This window comes from Fusarium tjaetaba (genome assembly GCF_013396195.1).
Source record: "Fusarium tjaetaba strain NRRL 66243 chromosome Unknown NRRL66243_c0000026, whole genome shotgun sequence".
Taxonomy (NCBI): domain Eukaryota; kingdom Fungi; phylum Ascomycota; class Sordariomycetes; order Hypocreales; family Nectriaceae; genus Fusarium; species Fusarium tjaetaba.
Genome location: NW_023501222.1, coordinates 397 through 22,910, shown reverse-complemented (window position 1 = coordinate 22,910; position 22,514 = coordinate 397). Strand labels below are relative to the sequence as shown.

The following is a 22,514-nucleotide window of genomic DNA, read 5'->3' as shown; positions in this document are numbered from 1 at the left end:
CAACAGTAGTTACTGGGCTAGTTTTCTCGTCTGGTTATCTCTTTACTCCATTCAACAGCATATCATATGATTCGATAATTACAGCATCTATTGACCTGTTACGCGTTGCCGTGCCTTGGCTTTGCTGCATCTAATTGAGGCCCCCGTGCTGTAAATGCGGCCCCACTTGTCCATGACATCCATCGAAGATCGGCCTAGGTAGCGACCGGTCGCCAAAACAACCTAAACTCCAAACACCGCCCGATCTCTCCTCCATCTCCGTTTCCGCCTCCGCCTCCGCTCCGGCCCTCCACCGGCTTCAAGCACCGCCCATCATGTCTCGCCGACCTCCCAAGGGCGAGTACATCGAGACCGTAAGCTCCCTAAGCCCTGTATATCATTCGATGCTAACATTGCTATAGGACACTGGTAACAAGGTCGCTCGCAAAGCTGTCCTCGTCGGTACTCAAAACATCATGCTCGGCGGCAAGACCGTCATCCAACCTGAAGTCATGATCCGCGGTGATCTCGCTCGAACAGCCACATCGTCATCCTCTGGCACCGCGCCAGCGAACAACACAGCCGTCGCCATCGGCCGATACTGCTTCCTGGCTCGAGGTGTCCTGCTGCGTCCACCGGGCCGCATATACAAGGGCGCATTCACATACATGCCACTGCGCATAGGAGACCACGTCTTTGTTGGCCAAGGGACAGTAGTGCAAGCTGCAGCTGTGGGCAATCATGTGCAGATCGGAAAGGGGTGTACGATTGGAGAATTTGCTATCCTAAAGGACTACGTCAAGGTGTTGGATGGGACGGTTGTGCCGCCGAGTATGGTCATTCCAAGCTTTTCTATCGTTGCGGGACAACCAGCTCAGGTCATTGGGGAGATCCCTGAGGGAGGTTATGATGAGTTTGAGTTGAGGGATATGTACAAGACGGTGGGAAATAATCCCCATCCTCCAGCGTCATGACAATGTCGCGACAGGCCATGGGGTCGGTGTGCAAATCAGCAGAGAGGAGCATACATCTTATACGTTAGGAGGCAACGAGGTTGAAACATACCAGGACCTAAATGAAGGGCCACATCTCAAGGCGAGATAATCCACAGCCTGCACCTACGACTCTACAATTGTCGATGGGACGGCGGGAATGGACTCTGGCAGGATTCATCCCTAGGTTCAGTTGGAACAAAGGAACCCCTCTACAGACATTGATGGACAAAACCAGGCTCCAAGAACCTGCCTGGCCCTTCAAAGCATATAAACAAACAAGGCGATATTCACGGGAGGATCAAGTTAGTTATTTAGATACATGTTAATGATACCCTTTTATGCGTACGTATTTCTTCTATTGTTGATTTTCGTCTCCTATTGTTTACGCGTCCCAGTTTCACTCTCGTCAAACGTCATCTGACCAACAATCAACAATAGAGAGCCATATACCGCAACCACGACGATACTGCCTGAAGTTGACGATACTCCTATTGTCCGTCTGCAGTGCTTAGTCTTTACTCTTCTGCCTCGTTTTCTTATCCTCTCGCACATATATTTATTCAGATCTCCCTCCACCTCCCACCATCAATTCCGTCCAGACACATATCTCTGCCAGATCCTATCATTCGCTAACAACAATTCTCACTCAGAACCACGACAACAACAACCAACAAGCATCAGTCATGTCTCCCCCAGCGCTCCCCTCCAAGCTTGCCACCGTCCCCTGGTTGGAGGCTCTTAACAGCGAGGTCGACTCGCGCAGGTCCGAATCATCTCCAGGCTCATTCGCTCTAACCGTCCCTCATGCCATCATCCGAAATACTCATCTCTACAACCAGCTCCGCTACGCTGAAGACCTCGACAACCGATCCCTCAAGGACGTCATCGCTCCTCTCTGTCAAGAAATCGCACACTTTCAGAAGCAAGACAACAATGAGATGTACGGCCTCTCCAAGACCATCATTATCAAGTACGGTGAGACTTCTCTCCGCGTCATCCGTCGCATGTTGGACCTCAGTCTGGTCTACAACTCTCGCCCTGAGATCCCTGGCGACATTCCTCTGGTCTTCGCTCAGGGTACTTGGTCTGGTACCCTCCGCGACACTGTTCTGTACCGTATGCATGTCCGTCTTCTTCGCAATCAGCTTAGCAATGCTCTCGCCGCTTAGTATGCCGAGGGCTTCAAGATTGCGAACCACAACCAGTTCAAGAACGGCGCTTACGTCACCGACGTTCTTACTCAGGATCACCGCGACCGAGTCGAGCGTGCCGCCAAGGAACGTGAAGTTCTGTCCGCTGTTTGGCAAGAAGTTACTGAGAGCTCTAAGCTCAAATTCTCCAGCTCTACGTGCCTAGGCATGACAAAAGAGTCTGCCCTAGAGCTCTGCGTCGAGACTGTCGAGAACTTTCACGAGAAGCTTGACAGAGTCTCAGATGACAAGGAGTATGAGCTTTATGTAGGGGATACAGAAGAGGTTCACCGTCATCAGGCCCGTCAGCTGTTGCATATTGCAGTCCGAGCTGCTGCCAGTTGGGAGCCTCGACAACCCGGATCTTCAGACAATATTTTGGCTATGTACTGTCAAGACATGCTCCGACGCCGTAGGAACGATATCCGCAAGCAGAATGCAGAGCTGCGACAGCAGCTTGAGGCCATTCTTGGAGATACTCGTGGAGGACAGGTCGGCATGGGCAGTAATGGTGAGAGCGAATATGACAGTGATGATGAGTCTGAGGATTCTGATGATTCTGATCTTCCTATGTTTGGCCACTACACCTAAGGAAGCTCACCCTTTTGTGGGCTTTTGCGATTGGTGTCTAGTTTGTTTTACACATCACCGAAGGGTAGCCCGTTTCTTGGTAAATGATTGATATTGAGGTTTAACAAAGTACTTCCGCAGGGGTTTGACAACACATGGCAGAGAGCAGAGTATAGGTCTGGGGTTGGGACAGATCAGTGCAAATTTTACAGTTGCTATGTCATATAGATGGCAACACTGGCTAGCGAACCTCTCATGGGTTTCAGGGTATCTTCCCAAATTAAACAGCTTCGGTATATGTGTTAGAGCCAACGAAGCATTATGTGATCAAAAGAAGTCTTCTCTCGGCAAGATGTGATTACCAAATATGCTGTGTTTTGCCTCGTGTAAAGTTTGTATCTTCATCAGGCGTATTCCTTTAACGCCTCTGATATCATGACAGAGACAGCCACTTTGGCGAGACATTGTCTTTGAAGAAATACTTTTAAATAATAAGAGTTTGACACTACTCAAGAGTTCTTTAATAGTAACAAAGGTGTGAACTGTAGGCATGGCAAGCACACAAACTGCCATGTATTCACTCAAGATCCGAGATTAAGCAACTTGGCGATCATTAAACATGACTAGGTATTGTGATATATCATGGACCTATCTATCAAGAAGTCTTGGGCCTCAGGATTTTCATGACCTGGTCTTCATGACACTCATGAACTTCTCATGCTTTACTTGCCCATGCTCGGCCCAACAGCGAATTTTATTCTGCAAGCCACACCCAATTCGAAAGATCATAGAGTTTCATACAAGCCCGATCTAATCATAGAACAAAGCATCGACTTCCGACAATCCCATCTTTAGACTTTCCTAGTCACCCACCCCTCAAAGTCCCAAACCGGCTGCTGCGGGGAAAGAAGGGTCACGAACCACCGATGCTCGGCCAGATGGGAATGGGGAGACAAAAGGTGTGAGCCATTCGGCACTAGAAATAGCGAATGCCGGGCAAAGGCCGTTGAGAAGCGATCGAGTGTGGGTGAGTGCATACGTTCAGCCGAGCGGCTATGTTAGTAACAGATTTGAGAAACAGTAGCTAGATATGTAGTCACTGTGGATGAGAAAGCAGATATAATAAAAGTAATAGGTTTCATGATTAAGTATTCTAATCAGTGACTCTATCAAGAAGCCCGTTCTAGGCGATGAACCCGAGGCAATTCCTCGGGGTCCATGTGCTCTCGACTGTCTAATAGACCGGGGGTATAGTCCGAACAACTCCAAAACGCAAGGCATTGATGTAATGTAATGATGTATCATGCCGAAATAAGCAAAGTCCTCTTTTTGTGTATAGCTTTTGAACAACCTTCTAAACGCCAGTAAAATGCTGCAAGTGTCATCTACTCCTCTCTTTTAAATATCGCGCGCCAGTCTTTTATGCCGTGTCGTCGTTAAATAGTGTAGCGGTGAGTAGTGGAGATTTGGTGTCGTGTGTGCAACCCTTGGAGATAAGGGACTGCGGGTCGGAGATAAGGCGTGATTCATACGTGATGGTAAACTCATAGAATCTGGCGCGCCTTCTCCTCGGCGAAAGCCTTGCGGCTCATCATCAGAACGCGCTCGAAGCCCTCACGGCCCTTGACAGCGTTCTCGCGGAAGCGGGACACCATGGTGTCCTCGATGCTGTTCTTGATTCGCTGCCAGCCACCGCAGAGAGCAGTGATATTGGCGTTCTGGATGAACTGTGTTTGGTGGTCGCCGAGGGGCTTGTAGACGACCTCCTCCTGAACGTTGACGAGGTTGCTCCATGTCAAGTTCTGGCTAACCATTGTGACGGTCTTGTTGATGGGATCGACGTAGCTAGCCTCATACATGAAGCTCTCGTCGCCAGTGCCACCGATGATGGCCTTGATCCAATCGGGCACGGTTTGCTTGCAGGTGATCAGACGCTCGGTGCGAAGGATACCGGTCGCGGGGTCGACATCGCGGGAGAGGGTGTCAACGGCAATGACATGCTCAGACTTGTTGTTCCAGGGGCCGTACTTTGTCCAGTTTGCTGTGGACACCTCGTCCCAGGAGTAGTTGTATGTGACCTTGTTGCTGAAGACCTTCATTTTGATGATGAAGGCTCGTTGAGGTTTATGTCGGAGTTTGGTTGTTGTGGAAGAGAGAAGTTGCTCGCGTGGGGAGTCAGAAACTTTTTTTTTCTTCAGGTGTAGAAGCTAACAGCTTGTGAAAGAAAGAGGAGACTCTATTTTGTGAAGAATCAGAAAATCAAAGAAGTAAAAGAAAGTGGACGCCTTTCTTATTATATCAGTCGCAAAGACGAAGATATACAAGATGCTCCAGTGGCGATGGAGAGTGACGGAAGTGAGGGTAAAGATGAGCGCTGGACGGAGATGGATGGCAATGGATGGCGATGCGGCCTTTTTAATTGGGGACACCGCCCTGACTCCTCCCTCCCACACGCCTGTAAGAAAAAATTATCCCATGTGAAGGAGGGTACTCGCTATCGCCGGCCATCGGCTCTGGGCCCGAGCACATCCGCGTTCAGCCACTAAACCCGATATGTCACAGCACTAACTCTACAGGGCAAAGCCTCTCGATCGCGATAAAGCCTCGGGATATTGAGAAGCAATGATTGGCTCGGTCTGCAGGAGGTCGGAGCTCGATTTGCTGGTCTCGTGCATTGCTGGAAGAGCGACTGTGCCACAGAGTGGCGAGTGCGTCAATGATGGGGAAAAACCGGAGAACGATGAAGCTAAGCGTTGGTGATCAACGTCAAGCATTGGTCAACTTGTCGCTGTGAGGCTCGATATGGGGAAGGGATTAACGCGGGTGAGAAGATCAAGTTTCAAGGGTCTTGGTCTGTGGAATGTACAAGAATCGATACAGAAACTCGAGATAGCATCAGTCATTTTCTACGGTACGTATTCCAAGATTAGATACTCAGATCGATCGATCATCTTGCAGCCGTCAGAATGGGCAGTTGATTGCATTGGGGGTCATGGCTACGCAATTTATACCAACGTAGCAATGCATAACCTGCCAGGTTCTTGCATACACATTGGTGTTACTGGTATTCAGGCTATTGGCCGCTGTAGTGCCTAGGGGAGGAAAGAAAACACAGAACCTCGATCCTAAATGACAAAAATACTTAGGGAATATAGTCTAAGCTTAGGATAGCTTTTGATGAGTTTATTTTGGCACCCTAAACTTAGGTTCGCTGTTTTCTTGCCCCCCGCGGGAGTGCTTCATCAATCATGCCATGAACCAATCTACAAGTCTTCCTACACTGTTGGCTATGCCATATATTCCGTAACGTAAATCATATTTTGTGTTTATTTACATAGTCAAACTTGTTCGCGTCGAAAGAGGAGAGTCATATTTCAGAGTCCATCTCACAATTCGCTCCATGACATACATAGTAGAAGATCCGTCTAGTAGTCATCTCCACGGCTGATGACCTCCTTCACGGTGGGTCGAATCAGAATGGTCTAAGATCTGTTAGTCACTATCACGACCTGCACGTCAATGATTCACTTACATGCTCAAACTGAGCAGTGTACGAGCCCTTCTTGTCACACAAGGGCGGGTATGCTTCGACGATACCAGCGTTGACCAGATTGTTGAGCTGTAAACTGTTAGCAGTGGTTCCTTTTCTTGTCGGCATCAACACATACTCCAAGTAGATACTTGTCCTGGCCAAGACGGTCCAGATATCGGCGGCAGAACGGCAGGGTGCCAAAGTTCTTGTTAATCACGTTAAGCAGGGACTTGGCCGAGCTCAAGCGGAGATCAACGTGCTGCGAGTCTCCTCGCTTAGCATAGTGCGACGTCTCCATATCGTCGCGGACGTATCCGTTACCAGTACTTCCAAAGGTCTCAATGGCAAAGACATCGCCTTCCTCCATCTTGGTCTGATCGTTACTCTTGACAATGGGTACGGCCTTGGTTCCGTGGATGCTGTAGGGCAGAATGTTGTGGCCTGTGAGGTTGCGGATACTCTTGACGGGATAGGTGGTGCCGTCGATCTCAACCTCGAAACTCTCCATAGTCTCCTGGATGACACCACCAATTTCACCGACGCGGGCATCGATACCGGCCTCGCGAATACCGGCGTTGGTGGCCTCCTGAACGGCCTTGAGAAGGTTGTCGTACTTGTTGTCGAAAGACATGGTAAAGGCAGAGTCGACAATACGGCCGTTGACGTGGACACCGAAATCGACCTTCATGACATCCTCCTGCTGGAGAACCATCTTGTTACCGGCATTGGGAGTGTAATGCGCGGCGCAGTGGTTGAGACTCAGACCACAAGGGAAACCCATACCAGCCTTGATACTATCACCCTCCTCCAGTCCTGCGTGTCCGGTAAGAGCGCGAACACCATCCTCAATTCCCTCAGCGATCTGAGTCAAGGTCTGCCCAGGCTTGACATTCTTCTGAGTCCACTGTCGAACCTGGCGATGAATCTCGGCTGCCTCACGGTAGTCGGCCAAGAAGTCGCTGTTCAGGTTGTCGAGATGGCGCTTCTCCTCATCGGTAGTTCGGTAGTTGTTCTCGTCCTTGTATTCAACCTCCTCGCCGCGGGGATAGGACTTGTTAGGGAACAACTGGCTGACCTGGACTCGAGGAGGGTCGCTCTGGCTAGTGGGGTTCTTCTTCTTCTTCTTCCTGGGCTTTCTCTTCTTCTTCTTTTTGGCGGCTCCCTCGGCGGGAGCAGTGCCGTTGGCTTCGTCTTCGGAATCATCTTCGCCGTGATCGTCTCCGCCAGCGTCGGTCTTTGATTGTGTGTTTGCGCCGGGCTTCTGAGAGCCATCGGCCACTGCGGGGCAACCGTTGTCAGTATTTTTTGGTCCATACGTTTTCACATGATAGTTCACCGCTGAGTAGACCGTAAACGTAGGAACTTACCGTTGAGCTCCTTGAGAGCTTCAGTGGGGACTTGGGCTGCCATCTTGGCTAACTGCGCATGAGTGAGAGCTGCGAAAAAAGAGAGAATTTGGTGGGAGGGTTGGATGAGTGGGAAGATGTCACACCCCACCAAGAATTTGACTTCTATCGACAGAAATACTTGGACAGGCTTTGGTCTCGATGGGGACAAGTATTTCTGTCTGGTCTAGTCCCCGCTGACAGATTTTTGACATGACGAAAGTGGATTGGACACCCATGCCAATGATACGCGAGGCGGTTAATCGTCAGAGAGCGACTGAGGCTTCGAATATGGATTGGATCACAATTGCTGCTCTTGATGTTTATAAATAGCGCTCAAGCTGTCGTAATCGGCAATTACTTACAACCCATGCCTTTGCCAAACATCAAACTCTTAGTAAATCTTGTGACGACCTATTGGATATAAATGATGTTTGATGGATGATCTAAGTCACTACATGGCTTGGTTTCACAGCACGGTATTGGCGATGTAGATGCCGTACTGCCATATGCTGTGACGTTTGCTATGGCTGTCAGTGTGTTTCAGTGAATTCAGAAGCACCTCTGTTCCTGTGACAAGACGCTGATCCTTTCTCACGCCGCGACCCTGCAGTACCCGATCTGGACTAAATTATCTTGAGGACCACTAACAAGTTCTTTCTCAATACAATTACTCAGAATGGAGATATTTTTCATGCCTTCAGCCATTACAAAATGGCGGTTTCACGACATCTCTAGGGTACCCAATCCCCGTGCAGTCCAATGTATGACCTCACAAGCAGCCAAAAAACCAAGCTAATGCCGCTGAAATTCAGGGCATCGTCAGCCAAACAAGGGTAGCCACCAGGTCATAAGTCAGTTTGCCGCTTCATGGACAAGAAACCCGACCCGACCTAAAACGCCACGTCTCCCCCCTTTTCCCAGAACCAGGAATCTCGTGATAACTTCATAAAGACCTCCCGCTTCACGAACCTAAGCCACTGCCATTCCGTTTACGCTTACGACGCATCAAAACTACTTCTAAGTTCTCCACTGCGGCCGGTCCCTTATAAGCTGGAGACCGTTCTGTTAGCGGCGCCACTTACGGGCCGTTTGTATGCCCCTCTGCGATTGGATTCCCTCACTTGATTAAGCTCAACTTGTACTGCAACCTTGGTCTTTCACGACTCGCGATATCTTTTAGTTTTTGAAGATCCTCTGGGTCAATATGACGGAAAATCATACAGAGGCCAACGCCTCAACCACTGCGAAATCCCCCATTGAGCGCAAGCCCGTGAGAGGCATCCCTCCTGAGAGTCCTTCTGTCGAACGAACCCCGACTCTTCCTCCACGACCAGCGCAAGACTCTGACGAAAAGACCCCTGAAGCTCCAAAATGCGATACTTGCTCTGTACCTAAAAAGGCTGGTTCTACAAGAAGCAAATCTCCTCCTACACCGATCAAGGTCGACAAGACGCAGCCCGAAGATTTTGAAGGCGAACTTGCGACCAACAACGACCTACCCTCCGCCGAAACCCTCAAGAAGATCGAAAACTACATCGTTCTCGACAGACACGGAAAATCACACCCTTTCAAGACCCTTTATACAGGTAGCAACGTTGCACGACGCGTGCTCATCATCTTCGTTAGACATTTCTTCTGTGGCGTATGTCGTGACCCCTTCGTCTCGTGGTCGTTTCAAGTTACTGATATTGTCCCTCTAGAACTGCCAAGAGTTTCTGCGCTCTTTGTCCGATGCTATCACTCCTGAAGCTCTCTTGCGCCTACCAGTGAGCACATTCATTGCGGTTATTGGGTGTGGTGATCCTGCGCTCATTGATATGTATGTCAATGAGACGGGATGTCGCTTTCCCGTGTATACCGATCCGACGAGGTCCCTTTTCGATGCCCTTGGCATGTCAAAGACGCTGCAACTAGGCACCAAGCCAGCCTACATGCGCCGAAGCATGATGCACAGCATTGTTGGCAGCATTGTCCAAGGCGTGAAGCAAATCCCAACCGGAAACGTTCTCAAGATGGGCGACCAGCGTCAAGTCGGCGGCGAGTTCCTCTTTGAGCCACGAGACATCCTCACACCCATCTCAACACCACGAGACGAAAAGCCGAAGCCCATTAGCGCATTTGAAGAAGCAGAAGAACGAGGCCCAGACCACGATGGAAACGAGGAGAAGAGAGTCACATGGTGCCATCGCATGAAGACGACGCGCGATCACGCTGAGATTCCTGAGCTCATTGAAGTGCTGGGTCTAGACCAGACCGCTACCGCTGGACGGGACGTGAGTCGTGCCTCGATCACTTCAGCGCGCAAGGGCAAGGGGCATAGCATGGCGCAAGAGATTCGCAAGCTGAGCGCGGAACGATCTAGGACATCGAACGAAACATGATGCGACTGCGAACTGAGTGGGCTACTGGATTTGAGCGAATTTGAGCATTGCTGGTTCTTATTACAGCGTTGGAGTAGGTTTTGGTTACATTGGCATAGCTTGCGTTTTGGAAAGACTACGATGATACGGTTAGAGAGATTTAGATGAGATATCCTTTGACGTTGGTCGATAGAATGCACAAAGTATTTATTATTTCTCTATTCAGGTCTTCTATTCATGGACCCAGCTTCCATCTTCTCGACTTTGGATCACCTCGTCTACTTTGAGCCTAAAGTCAATGATTTCTTTACCATTTACTAGATCATTCTCCATGGCCCTTCTGTCTCCCTCTTCAAGATCCTTCACAATACCTGCTCTTACATGCCTCTCCCTAAGCCGCCTCCTCGCGACCTCAAATTCCACCTCGACGAACCACACCTCATCCAGAAGCTTCGCCGCATCTCGCCAGATATCTTGATCTAGCGCAAGATAGTTCCCCTCAAGTACAACAACACGATGCTCTGGTTTGACGACGATATCGTCGTCTCGGGGATCCTTCAGCGCATGATCAAAAGATGGCGCAAGAATTGGCTCTGATGGAATTGGTCTCTTGGAGAGTGCTTGGACAAGGGTGAGGAACTTGGGCGCATCAAAGGTAAAGGCTGCGCCGCGGCGGAAGTGAGCTGTATCAGGGTCTGGCATGGCCGAGAGGGCGGCGCGGGTGAGATGGAAGCCGTCCATGGGAACGAATGTTGCTGGAGGAGGAGATGAGGGATCTGAAGAGGAGGCGCGGGTATTGATTCGATCGGTCATGATCTGTGAGAAGGTTGTTTTGCCTGAATAGTTGTGAGTGTTAAAGCTTGAGGTCGACGGGGTTTACTGACCTGAGCCGGGAATGCCAGCAACGCCGATCACTGGAAATGTTAGTTAGATAATCCATTTGATTCGGTAGAGAGTATATCGATATAGAGGAGGGCGACGTCTCAGCTCATGAGAGCTCCATTGAAAGAAGATGAGTCTTGACGAGTACTCACATAATCTCTTATCCTTTGGCGTTTCCTCATACTTCTTCCACGCCTTCTCAACAAGCCTTTCAACCTGGGTCTCCATATTTGCGAATTATGTTGTAAACTAAGAATGAAATGAGTTAAAGAAGTGGTCAAGAGCTTGAATGTCGTTGGAATATAATATGCCCCGCGTCGAGACGTGGCCCCACGTTGTTACATCACAGCTATCCACCCCTGTAAATCCAAGGATTGATAACTGCAGTACTTCACAATCAAGTGTAACTTATCTCATACTTACCAATTCACCAGGGTCGCCATGTATGTGAACTCAGTAGAGTTAATCAAATCTGTAGCATTGAATTATAAATGATCAAAAAATTTGGGCCAGTTAGCCTAGATATAGAGGCTTCTTCGATAAGTTTGTTTCAACATCGTCTTTTCTTGCTTCCGGGGACGAGGTCTATATCCATCTTATTTACAAGACGAGGGACCATACCAGACGCACAGCATGAGGAGCAATACTGCGTAGTGATCTTTATATCAACAAGAGATTTGAATATGAAACTACCTACTAATGCAGAGATTCAACCAACTACAGCCAAGTAATCAATGCCCTTTCCATCCAACCATTAATTACACATCATATCCAAGTGGGTCCTTTCCTGTCATCGACCCAAAAACTCAATATTTACTCTCCTCCCTCCATCCTCCTTCACAGCCAAAACTAAACCACAAAATGGATGACGAAGATCCCCTCGCCAACTTCGCCTTCGCAGATGTATCTTCAGATGAAGCCGATGAAGCAGAGGCGACAAAGTCCCGCCGCACAGGACAGTCAGAAGAAGCTTGGCGAGTAGTCCAGAAGGAGTACAAGCCAAAGGTTGAGAACGGCGATGTAAGTGAACCGTGGCGTAAATAGGGATATCTAGCACTGACATGGACAAGATTTACCAGAAAGTCAAGCTCCCAATTGGCCATAACGCCACCAAGATGGATATTCAAGAGGTTATCCATGCCGTTGAAGAACACTACTTCTTCCACCGTTATAGAGAAGCCGAGAAACTAGCTGTTGAGGCCTTGAAGGATGGCCAAGGACTCGACCGTGACTCTAGACAGTTGCTGGAAGCATATAGAGACAGATGCCACGGGAAACACAAACAATCCTAAACACATTCACACAACCAGCAACCGAAAGGATCCAGACAGTTTGCTTTATTGCGCTGGGTACGCTGGGACTATCTCAATTTCTACAAACATGCCTTAGTCGCTTCCATTGCCCATCGAGAGGCCGATCTCCAAAATTACCCTTGAAAGCACTCGTTGAAGAACCTTCATTACAGCGAATGCCCCAACTACCAGGCCCAAAAGAGAGATCCTCTACACCAAATATGTCACCAGCTTTCCCCAGGCTTTCTGTCCTCCTACATGGCGGCATCAAGCTCAGTACTTGATCGGGCCAGTGAATCTGCCTTGGAATGTCGCCGGCTTTTTGGCAAAACGTGAAGAACCCAAGCCCTTAGGCATTCCGAGCACAGAGCGGTTGGTTGAATCCTCCACCTGCTTCGGATTCTTCTCCTGTTGGTCAGTTGCACCACCAGGACCTGTAGCATTGAAATTGACAGGAATCTCAACTGCTTTGGTATCTCCGAGGACCGGCTTGCCCGCCATGTTGAGGCAGGTACGAATGATGTCTAAGAGACCCTCTCGCACTTGCTCGCCACGCTCATGCAGCGGACCGTGGCTAAGAGCCTGGTCAAGGATTTCATACTCAATCCCATCGATACTCTGACTAGAGTGGTTCCCCAGGGCAGCGACCTGCTCCAGAACCTGGTTTAACAACTGACTAAGCTGTACGGTTTCATGCCCCAGGCTGTGAATGTTGCTGTTAGCTGGCGCTCCCCAAGTGTCATCCATCATGATAAGGGGCTCTTGGTCCGCGCTGGGCACCTGTTGAGAAGAACCGTTGACGACGGGGATTGAAGTATCGGACGCCGTTTCCGCAATGGGGCTGGCGGCCATCAAGAGGTCGTCGTCGTCCTCCGCCTTGCTTTCCTTAATCTGAGACTTGTCGGTGTTTTGCTTCTGATGATCTAGCAGAGCATTCTGAAGCTTGATCAGATTCATCTTGAAATCCTGCGCATCGCTAACTGTAGCAAAGCGAAGCTTCTCAGAGAAGGGCCTAGTCTTCACTTTGATGGTACACAAGAGTCCGTCGAGGACTGGCTGCTCGAGTTCGAGAGCATTGTGGATTCGGAGGCCCTTAGTGTCATTTCGAATCTCTAGAATGCCATCGCTCTCTGCGATGATCTTGACAGCAATGTGTGTGACAATACTGAGTGCCTCAGCCTTCCCGGGAATGAGGTGGCACTGGCTTTTGTACAACTCAAATGCAATAGGTTCCTGGGCATCCTCATCCTGCTCTTCCGTGATGTGAGTAGGCGGAGGCGAAGGCTCTTCACGATTGGTTCGAGAGGCTGTCTCCGTAGGTCCAGGGCCCCATCTCGCTGTGGCCATATTAACATTATACTGTTCTATAATTCTCATCACACAGGGCTTCTAACCGGGTGTCGTGGGTTTGAACTGAACGTGAGTTCCCCGAGACTGACGTGTAGCGGGCGCTCTACCGGAAGCAGGGATAGCTGGAGCATTTCTATCGAAGGTGTTAGAAGATCTAATTGCTGTAGGCAGAAAAACTTACTTGTGAACTATGATGTTCGGAAGATTCTCTCTTCTCTGGCCTTTTGCCCAAGGTCGTGCATCTTCGAGCTGAAGGCCCTCCATACTTTGGGACTCTGCATCGTTGATCTTGGCACCCCATAGGCTTTTGAGTTCAGTTTTCACAGAAACCGAAAAGTGGCCAGTTCCATTGTTTCGGCTTGGGGCATAAGTTGGGCCTCGATCTCTTCTCGTTTCATTGCTCAGAGGAAGTTCTTCCTGACGAAGGCGAGAGAGGTCGGCCTACCAGAATTTGTCAGTTATAAGGTCGCCGTATGGTATTGAGAAGATGATACAGAGGGCGCTAGCAGAGAAAGCAAATAGGACCCCCGTGATATGAATGGAACAATGAAAGTGAAGAGGAAGTCTTACCATTGTGGCCCGCATAACGGCGTCCGGGTCAATAGGGTTGCCCATTTGATGACCGCGAGCAGAACGGGTTGGGGTATATGATAGAAAGGTGACAAAGAGTGAATATTTATTTCCCCGTAGCGCTTGATGCAGTGATAGACTGTGATGGGCGCGCGAAAGAAGTAACAAGTGTTAACGGACAATGTTGTGGAGGAAAAGGTGAAGGGCAAAGACTCTATTAGAGTCGAGACAGGAGGGAGGGAGGATTTATTGAAGCCTCAAGGGAAGAGAAGGGAAGGTGAGAAAAGGAAAGATGCAGTCTCGCTCCTCCCCTCTGTTGTGGTGCGATGCCGGGGCAACCACGAAGAGTAAGAGGCAGGAGGCAAGATGCGAGATGCAGGCACCCGAAGAACTTTTCGTTTAATAAAAGACAAGTTGCAAGGAACTTTAGAAGGTATAACAGAAGGGAAATAGAAGAAGGAAGACTAGTATCAAACACTCTTGGACAGGTGAAGAGCTGTTTCTTGGTCTCGTGGAAAATTGTTGGAGGAGGGAAGGAGGAAAACCGAGAAGTGGGTGCGGATGCAATTTATAGCCAAGGTACCTAGGCACAGAGTGTGGCTAGGCCATGAGTCTCTGCAGCAGCAGAAAAAAAACCTGAAGAGCCTAGAGAAGCCACAGAGTGAAATTACCTACCTAAGCTTCTAGAAGCTTAGGGGTCGTTAATACTGAGATGATCAAAGTGTAGAGGGGAGTCAGTCTTCGTTTCAGGGGAGGCCACCTGAGGTGCAGGTGCTTGCTTGCCAACTGGCTGTCATATGTGCCCGGGGCGGGTGATTCTCAACCTACCTTACCTAGTGACGTGGCTTGGCCAAGCTGCTTCTACTATCCATTCCCACAACTGTCTCCCGGATCCCTGGCCCGGTATATGCATGATCTATCTTTGTTCTCTTCTGACTCCTCCAATGATAAGGCCCCAACGGATGCACCGACCCTTACAGATCGCCCTGACGGGAAGCTGCAGCTCGCTTCCTTAATTTCATCTACCAAGCAGGGACGCATCAAAGAATGTGATATGGCTGCACTGTTGTGATAGGCCAACTAGACACAAGATATCGACAAATGTTGAGCATTGACTTTAAGCAACAGCACAAACTACATAAGGCCAAAGACTGGTGACGGACTATTGCAGGTCAAGGATTGAGCTCTGCAGAGTCAAACCGCATTCCATTGTATCCAAAAGCATCGTTACCGACCTTCAAGGAGCGAAATACTTCTCCCAGAACCCCTCGAGAGTCATCAACTTAGCATCGCTCGACTGTCCCTTAGCCTCAACTGCCTTTGCCTTCAGCTCAGTAGCAGGGCCCAAGTCGTTAGGCACTCCATAGTACAAGCCGCCAGAGTGCTGACAGAAACCGAACATGTACTTGACAGTCTCAAATGATTGATCGCCGTAAGTCTCCATGCTCTTCCAGTCCTCAATGGGCACGAACCGGGCCTTGCTACCTGTCACTGACAAGCCATTAGCTAAAAGAACTCAACAGCTGGAACCACGACACTCACCTTTTCCGAACTCGGAAACAAGCTTCTCAGTCGTCTCGCTGGCGCTGATACCTTGGACAAGACACCCGTTGTACTTCTTGGGATCGAGGAAGATGCCATGAACAAGATCACCATAGTCATCTCCGATAGAAATGAAGGGAATCTCTTCATTACCGCCCCAGCGTGGAACACGTAGAGTGAGGTAATCCTCCTCGTCAGTGGTGAAAGGGAAACCGCCAAGAGCTGGGGCAAAATCTTCCACGAGATGGTTCTCCATGTACCAGCCTGGGCTAACAATGTTGACAGTCTCAAACCCCTTACTCTTTGCATACTCCCCGACAGCATGCTTCACTGTATTAAGTCAGTGTGGAGATTCCAAGTGGAAGGGAAGGAAAGAGAAGATGGCATACTGTCGAAAGCCTTGTTAGGAACCACTCCTCCAGTGGTTTCAGAGGCAGAGGCCATACCGCTGTACACAAAGTGACGGACCCCTGCCTCAGCGGCTGCATCCACGAGGCTCTTGCCGATATCAAGTTCGGTAGGTCCACCTTCTTGGTTCATTGACTGCAACTGTATCAGAGGAGAATCAAAATACCGATTTCAATGACTTACAGGATCGTCCGAGTTTGTATTGGCAAAGACTCCCCAGCTGCCCCTGAAAGCTTCAATCACCTCGTCCCTGACCAGACCGTCAGCCTTGACTACCTCAACACCATGCTCGGCGAGAGCCTTGGCCTTTCCGGACTCAGGATTGCGAGTGATTCCTCGGATCCTGAAGGACTGGGACTTGTTCTGAAGCAAGGACTGCACCACGCTGCCGCCCTGAGAGCCAGTGGCACCAAAGACAGTAATGAGCCTGGGAGAAGACATCGTTTTGATTTAATAGCAGGAAAAAAGGTATGCTTAAGATATTGCGTCTTATGATTGAGTGTTAATGATTTGGATACTGATGATAAGACGTTTTTCGTTTTCACAGATACGACCACTTCTTATATATCTGAACGAAATCCTCAACATCACAACCCAACTCCGCAGTCCACGATGCCATTGTCGTCACAATTTTGTGAATAAGTGATCTCGGGGCACGCGGCCACCGTAAGAGTCGGCGAACCAAGATAATGATTACCCCGATTGTCCATTTTCAGCAGCTGTGACAGCAAATTGACCAACCAGATGACAGCAGGATGGAAATGGAGTTTCTCATCATTTGTCTTGGCACTACTTTGCGGCTGTGGCTTACACGACACCCACTTTATGCTTTATTGGTATAAAGTGGATGTGATTATTAATTCCGCTCTCAACACCTGCAAGAGAGATTCTTGCGGAGGAGCGGACTTACACAGATGGGCTGAAGAAGGATCTGATGATTATTATCTAATGAATACTGAGTGAAATGGTAAGAGCTGAACATCCCACGGTAATGACTAAATGACTTCTGCCGCTTTCAATTGCTGACCACCCAGTCTCACAGCTCAGACTAAGGACACTCATTTTCTGGGAAGCTTTAGGTCTTAGACCACATTACGAGCCCTGCCGTCCATCAACAGCAGCGCCAAATGTTCTGCTTCAACACTGGTCTGGTGGTCTAGTGGTATGATTCTCGCTTAGGGAAAACCCTACAGCATTGCTTGCGAGAGGTCCCGGGTTCAATCCCCGGCCAGACCCTTCCTTTTGCACTTTTGTCATTAAATGACATCGTGATGTTTCTTTTTGTCTTAGGCCTCTCCTTGATGGCTGTCACGAACCCGAGAATGTCAGTATGACGGAGTGGCTGGTAAGCGTGTTGCCTGTTCATATTCCGAATTACAAGTGTTAATTTTACTACTAGAATCTGGGTCCCAAGTTTCTTACTCCTAGAGGAGAGGAGTTTGGCAATAACGGAGAGCAAATCTCCGATTGTTTTATTAGCGTTGGAAGCAAGTGCTTGATCAATCACCTGAGTTATGCACTCGAGTTGAGCAGCTCCCCTCTTGTAAAGTCAATGGATGCTCGAGTGCAATCAGTATACTGGAAGGCCTACCATTAAGTGATGAGCAAGAGAACGAATGCAGTGTCCACTACCCTGATAAAACACTATGTTGACTCTTGATTAGGCACGCGGCAATGTAACAAGAAAACAATACTTATTAGCTTTCCCCTCTACACTTGTCAGCAACATCTTCCCTCGCCCAACTCCACCGCCGAAAAGAAACAATGAGCCCAATGGAATGACTACTATGAAGGAGAGAACACAGAACAACATATAACGGCCGTTGAAGCCTACAGCCTATCTCTGACGTGAGTTATCAGGCAGTTCCCATCGCTGAACACTCTCATGAGGCGTGTGCGCATTCGCTGGGTTGGTATAGCCTGGGAGCTCAGGAGGCCTTGCTTCGCCAGCCATTTCCACACGAGCATCACGACCGTCCATCTCCAAGTTTGGTCTCCATCCTTCACCCGACATCTCATGTTGTCCTGAGACTTGGATGGGCGGACTGGGTGTCATGTTGGGGAAGTGATGAACCTCCCGCCCAGAAAGTTCACGTTGAACGCCAATACCAGATAATTCGTTGGTCTTGGATAGAGAAGAAACAGAAGAGATTGTTGAAGCTCCGACGGGCTTTCTTGGTAGAGTGTCCCTCCTCTCAGGCGTCGAAGGGGAGACAGACGTCACGACAGCAGGACCGCCGCCCGTTGTAACTTCGCTGAGGGGTTGAGTAGTGTGGGGGTATTGTGTGTTTTGTTGTCTTCTTCGTCTGACGAACCACCAAGCAAACACGCCAGCAGCGATGATTACGACTGGTACAGCGACGCTGACACCAATCTTGACGACAGAGATGCCATCATCCCCGTTCTTGGATGGTGCTGGGGATCCGTCCGAGTTGACCCAGTAGGTGGATGTTGCTTCGACGATTACTAGTGGCCAGAAAGTTAGCAGAAACTCTCGATAGGGCACGCACAGGAACAGTACCTGAAGCAACAGCAAAGGCACCATCACCATGAGCAGCAGGAACTTACCCTGCGTTCTGGAAGCACCGTCCTCTGCCGTTTGTGTGACAATGGTCATGTGCGTTGAAGTCGCGTCACCACCTGAGTTGGCAGTTCGACTGGGCCTCGCATCACTGCCACCACTGCTCTCTGCCGTAGGCTCATTCGTTGGTTCCTCTGTAGCTTCAGCAGGATTGTACCACTCAGTAGCACCAGGTTGCGTGAAGCCTGCACCCATACAGTACGAAGCGTAGTAGGATTGCATGGAAGTCAAGTCCCGAGAGCGATCGCCAGCTGAGCACAATGAGGTGGCGCACTTGGACATGAAACCATCGGCTTTGTTAGCAGATGCAGCGGCGGTAGCGCAGTAGCAGTTGTTATCATAGGGGTCATCACACCCCATAGCCCTGCCCATATCGGACAGAACGGTGTAGTAGAGACACTTGCTGATACATGTGTGGCCAACGTTGTCGAGGTTGGCACTGATGGTGACACTTTCAAAGTCTGCTGAGAGGGCAAAGGGGAGAGAGAGGAGAAGGACTGAGAGAAGTCGAGACATAATTGCTGGTGTTGCTCCAACTGGAGATGGTGGAAGAACGTGTAAGTGGAAACAATGGGATCCGACCTGGCTAACACAACGAAACTGCTCGCACAACTGACAGCAGGGCATCAACTCTATAAGGGACCACCGCGGTCATGACTAGAAACCGCCCTATCGCGGCATATATTTACACCGTATCTCATCTATTTTCGTCCCTGCTTGCCCTCGGGAACTGGCCTAGCTAATTTGAGGAGATCTGCATCGAAGCCATACACGCCAATGCATGTACGTTTATGTTTATGCCAGGGGCAAGATGTTTCTATTGGTTCTTCTGAAAAGATAAAGCTCTGATAGGGCCAAAGACTGCACGAGCTGAATAGAGTTGGCGGGTATATTTAAAGTCACGATGGAAGATGAAACCGCCATTTCTGCAAGGTGCCTCGATGAGTGGGAGGATGTTTGAGTGGCATTTAGAGCCGGCAGTGGAAACTCAGACAATATGCAAGGGATAACTGAGAAAATACATTGTAAGGCGGCCTTCCAGTGAAGCATTCTCTATCATAAATCGTTGAAATATTGGTGTTGAAGATGTTGACTCTCGAAGAGAACACTTGAGAGAGCGGAATTGGACAAACAACTTGCATGCCCACTGAACCATCATTGGCTAGTACAGTGACAACGTTCATATCTGGTGCGGAAGAGGTTATCTTGGCACAAGGATCAGGTATGCTAGGAGTTCAGCCGCAGTCAACAAGGGACGGACCGAAACCGCATTGTATTGGTTGACGATCGGGTTTCTGAGACCTCTCGTGACCAAGGCACCCTGGCTAATTTAAGTGTTTCCCACGGCTTGCATTAGTTTATTGAGTAGCTGATCAGTTATTCGTTACGGGATATTCGTATATGGGACGGGCATTAGTCGCATCAACATTGAGAGGACGGCGCTTCGGCGTTCAATAATACGCTGTTGCTAGTGCTTGGCTAGGCTGCCTGGCCAAGATGGCTAAATATTACAATATTTTGAGAGAAACTCATATGATTGAGATGTACGGATACGGGCACTCTATTATAGTAACAGGTTTCACTATTAATTGGTCATTATTCATACCTGAGTTGTTATACTCGTGCCTACTTGTTCACTGGGAGACATGACAATGTATTAAGAATTAAGCTTAAACTTCCCCGCATCATCTACCGCTAGAACGTTTCGTGCTTGTGCAATTGTGAGCTGTCTGAGATACTCACTGTGATTCATTTCTTCTTGACACTGCCGTTTCTGTCCGTACTCTGGAATTTCTGCGTAATTTCAGAATGCGCCTTTCGGATCGAGAAGCTGCCCATGCCATCCGAGCCAGACTCGAGCCCCTCGGCCGAACAGGCCTCAGCATCGTATACACAGAGAAGGGCAACTCCAAGTCCGCTCTGAAGGCAGCTGGATTTTGGTTAGACGGTGAAATGTACGACCACGCCGCATTCGCTGAAGATACAAGCAACTTGTTTAAGCGCGAAGCTGCCATATATGAAGCTCTCGGCTCACATCCATGTATCCTCAAGTGCATCGGTGTCGAACTCATGCCTGATGGAGAAGAAGCTTGGGCTTTGCGTCTTGAGCGGGCGCCTCATGGCAATTTACGGGAGTACATTGGGAAGAACGAACCTCCGGCAATGGCTCGTCGCTTGCAGGTAGCTATCGACTTCACGGAAGCTTTGCAATACGTCCATGATCGCGGGGTTATTTGGGGCGACGTCTCACCTCGAAATGTTCTTGTCTTTGATGATCTTCATATCAAACTCTGCGACTTTGCCGGCTCGATTCTGAAGGGCAAGTTCCCCGAGCTTCTCTTTACATGTGAACCTCGTTGTTGGGTGCCAGGACCAGAAGGAGACTCTACTCCCCGAAGTGTACTCGAAAAGGAGCTGTTTGCGCTTGGTACTGCAATTTGTGAGATCACAGAATGGACTGTTCCTTATGGGCCAATAGAGATAGAAGAACTCCAGCAGAAACTTATGGACGGAGAGTATCCTTACGTTGGTGACAGTAATCCTGTCAAGGATGTTATCAAGAAGTTATGGAATTTTGAGTATAGTTCTGCACAAGAGGTGGTGGAAGCTCTGAGGACAGCTCTCGTTGATACGCAAGGCGGAGTTCAGGTGTGATAAAGCCAGTATCTAGTAGCGAAGGATTTCTAAAGTCTGGCTACACAGGTATGAAGTTGATGGCTGCAGTGCCCAAGCATACCGGGGCTATCACCAACCCACGCTCGAGAGCATGCGTGATCATGAGAATGTTGGTACAACCTCCAAGCAAGCACAGCAACGTATGGCTCAACTCACATGAAAAGACGTAACTCATCATTATACCGAGCTAGAGATCCCAGAAGACCAGGACACAATTTAGTGGTATATTTGTACGCATTGCGCTTCTTGTCTTGTGAGGTGCATGGACAGAAGAGCACCTAGAGCAAATTTTGGGGCTGATGACCGATGAAAGTGCCGAGCTTGTTCGAAAATGATGATTATGATTGGGTCTTTGCGCTTTTGATATTATTATTTAAATTTCTCCCGTCCTGTACCGTATCCCTTTTATTGAAGGGTTGTCAAGGCGGTCGTAAGAGAAGACAAAAGGTTTGTCCCGTTGGATTAAGCTCTTTTGAGTTAGGTTGGTCATCTCCACCTCCAGCGGGTTATTTTTCAGCTTCACTGCAAGTATTACAGGAAGAGGGTCATGTGCTGTGTCTGCCAAGATCGAACGGAATGGAGCACACAGTCCAACAGTTCGGAGAGAAAGCCAAATGGGAATATGAGGAGATGATGGCAAATCCGAAAATACGTGTATGAATTCGTAACGATCTGAATCCGAGGTCTTGGCAGATGCGAGGTTCTTATTGACAGGTCGTGGCGCAGTCAATTTACTGTGAGACTGCGGCATTTCTAAACCTGACTGACTGATGAGCCAAGGAGCATTCAAACTGTGGCGATTCATGTACCGTTGGGAGATATTTTTGGATTTCTGCTGATCAGGTACTGGCTGCATCAGCAACAGTAGAGGGACGGGACCCAGATGTGATTACTGTGCTTCCATCTAGGGCTGCATGCGACTGTCTGCAAGCAGGTTAACGTTGCTCGGGCGAGAGAGGCTTGGGCTAGTCAGCGTTGGCGATTGGTTTAGTCTACCTAGTCTCCTGTAACTCAACGGCAAGATGCGATGATTGTGTCGCACAAGAGAGCCTTGTGGGTGCAGCTGAAAGGCACATTCTACCTGGAGGCTTGAAAGGCGCGAGGTTAGGCCTGGCTGGATCATTCTGGGCTGGATATTTGGCGGAGGCGCGGCTTGGGACTAGACTGCGAGAGGAATTGGAGGATGGATCTAAGCTGCG

General features: G+C 49.2%; 11 protein-coding genes across 11 annotated transcripts; 5 read left to right on the top strand and 6 right to left on the bottom strand.

Annotated features, from left to right (window-relative positions):
* Nucleotides 1–314: 314 nt before the first annotated feature.
* On the top strand, nucleotides 315–953 carry FTJAE_1353 (dynactin 5; the record flags this gene model as incomplete). The annotated part of the gene is made up of 2 exons (XM_037346683.1): nucleotides 315–353; nucleotides 402–953. 2 exons carry the CDS (start codon nucleotides 315–317, stop codon nucleotides 951–953), a joined length of 591 nt encoding a protein of 196 aa, XP_037211438.1.
* A 704-nt stretch (nucleotides 954–1,657) lies between these two features.
* Nucleotides 1,658–2,755, top strand: FTJAE_1352 (uncharacterized protein; the record flags this gene model as incomplete). The annotated part of the gene is made up of 2 exons (XM_037346672.1): nucleotides 1,658–2,098; nucleotides 2,144–2,755. 2 exons carry the CDS (start codon nucleotides 1,658–1,660, stop codon nucleotides 2,753–2,755), a joined length of 1,053 nt encoding a protein of 350 aa, XP_037211437.1.
* A 1,523-nt stretch (nucleotides 2,756–4,278) lies between these two features.
* FTJAE_1351 (preli msf1) lies at nucleotides 4,279–4,833 on the bottom strand (the record flags this gene model as incomplete). The annotated part of the gene is made up of 1 exon (XM_037346661.1): nucleotides 4,279–4,833. One exon carries the CDS (start codon nucleotides 4,831–4,833, stop codon nucleotides 4,279–4,281), a length of 555 nt encoding a protein of 184 aa, XP_037211436.1.
* Nucleotides 4,834–6,159: 1,326 nt separating this feature from the next.
* FTJAE_1350 (methionyl aminopeptidase) lies at nucleotides 6,160–7,676 on the bottom strand (the record flags this gene model as incomplete). The annotated part of the gene is made up of 4 exons (XM_037346650.1): nucleotides 6,160–6,216; nucleotides 6,267–6,353; nucleotides 6,403–7,544; nucleotides 7,634–7,676. 4 exons carry the CDS (start codon nucleotides 7,674–7,676, stop codon nucleotides 6,160–6,162), a joined length of 1,329 nt encoding a protein of 442 aa, XP_037211435.1.
* Nucleotides 7,677–8,858: 1,182 nt separating this feature from the next.
* On the top strand, nucleotides 8,859–10,035 carry FTJAE_1349 (fmHP; the record flags this gene model as incomplete). Its single annotated transcript, XM_037346638.1, has 2 exons — nucleotides 8,859–9,296; nucleotides 9,355–10,035. 2 exons carry the CDS (start codon nucleotides 8,859–8,861, stop codon nucleotides 10,033–10,035), a joined length of 1,119 nt encoding a protein of 372 aa, XP_037211434.1.
* A 210-nt stretch (nucleotides 10,036–10,245) lies between these two features.
* Nucleotides 10,246–11,124, bottom strand: FTJAE_1348 (panthothenate kinase uridine kinase-related; the record flags this gene model as incomplete). The annotated part of the gene is made up of 3 exons (XM_037346627.1): nucleotides 10,246–10,850; nucleotides 10,899–10,928; nucleotides 11,049–11,124. The coding sequence occupies 3 exons, from the start codon at nucleotides 11,122–11,124 to the stop codon at nucleotides 10,246–10,248; spliced, it is 711 nt and encodes a 236-aa protein (XP_037211433.1).
* Nucleotides 11,125–11,757: 633 nt separating this feature from the next.
* On the top strand, nucleotides 11,758–12,332 carry FTJAE_1347 (uncharacterized protein; the record flags this gene model as incomplete). The annotated part of the gene is made up of 3 exons (XM_037346616.1): nucleotides 11,758–11,916; nucleotides 11,967–12,123; nucleotides 12,286–12,332. The coding sequence occupies 3 exons, from the start codon at nucleotides 11,758–11,760 to the stop codon at nucleotides 12,330–12,332; spliced, it is 363 nt and encodes a 120-aa protein (XP_037211432.1).
* A 129-nt stretch (nucleotides 12,333–12,461) lies between these two features.
* Nucleotides 12,462–14,123, bottom strand: FTJAE_1346 (uncharacterized protein; the record flags this gene model as incomplete). Its single annotated transcript, XM_037346605.1, has 4 exons — nucleotides 12,462–13,525; nucleotides 13,583–13,671; nucleotides 13,720–13,979; nucleotides 14,109–14,123. The coding sequence occupies 4 exons, from the start codon at nucleotides 14,121–14,123 to the stop codon at nucleotides 12,462–12,464; spliced, it is 1,428 nt and encodes a 475-aa protein (XP_037211431.1).
* A 1,222-nt stretch (nucleotides 14,124–15,345) lies between these two features.
* Nucleotides 15,346–16,499, bottom strand: FTJAE_1345 (uncharacterized protein; the record flags this gene model as incomplete). Its single annotated transcript, XM_037346594.1, has 4 exons — nucleotides 15,346–15,593; nucleotides 15,651–15,980; nucleotides 16,040–16,193; nucleotides 16,242–16,499. The coding sequence occupies 4 exons, from the start codon at nucleotides 16,497–16,499 to the stop codon at nucleotides 15,346–15,348; spliced, it is 990 nt and encodes a 329-aa protein (XP_037211430.1).
* Nucleotides 16,500–17,895: 1,396 nt separating this feature from the next.
* On the bottom strand, nucleotides 17,896–19,155 carry FTJAE_1344 (uncharacterized protein; the record flags this gene model as incomplete). The annotated part of the gene is made up of 1 exon (XM_037346583.1): nucleotides 17,896–19,155. One exon carries the CDS (start codon nucleotides 19,153–19,155, stop codon nucleotides 17,896–17,898), a length of 1,260 nt encoding a protein of 419 aa, XP_037211429.1.
* A 1,293-nt stretch (nucleotides 19,156–20,448) lies between these two features.
* FTJAE_1343 (TKL kinase) lies at nucleotides 20,449–21,294 on the top strand (the record flags this gene model as incomplete). Its single annotated transcript, XM_037346573.1, has 1 exon — nucleotides 20,449–21,294. One exon carries the CDS (start codon nucleotides 20,449–20,451, stop codon nucleotides 21,292–21,294), a length of 846 nt encoding a protein of 281 aa, XP_037211428.1.
* Between the last annotated feature and the right edge of the window lie 1,220 nt (nucleotides 21,295–22,514).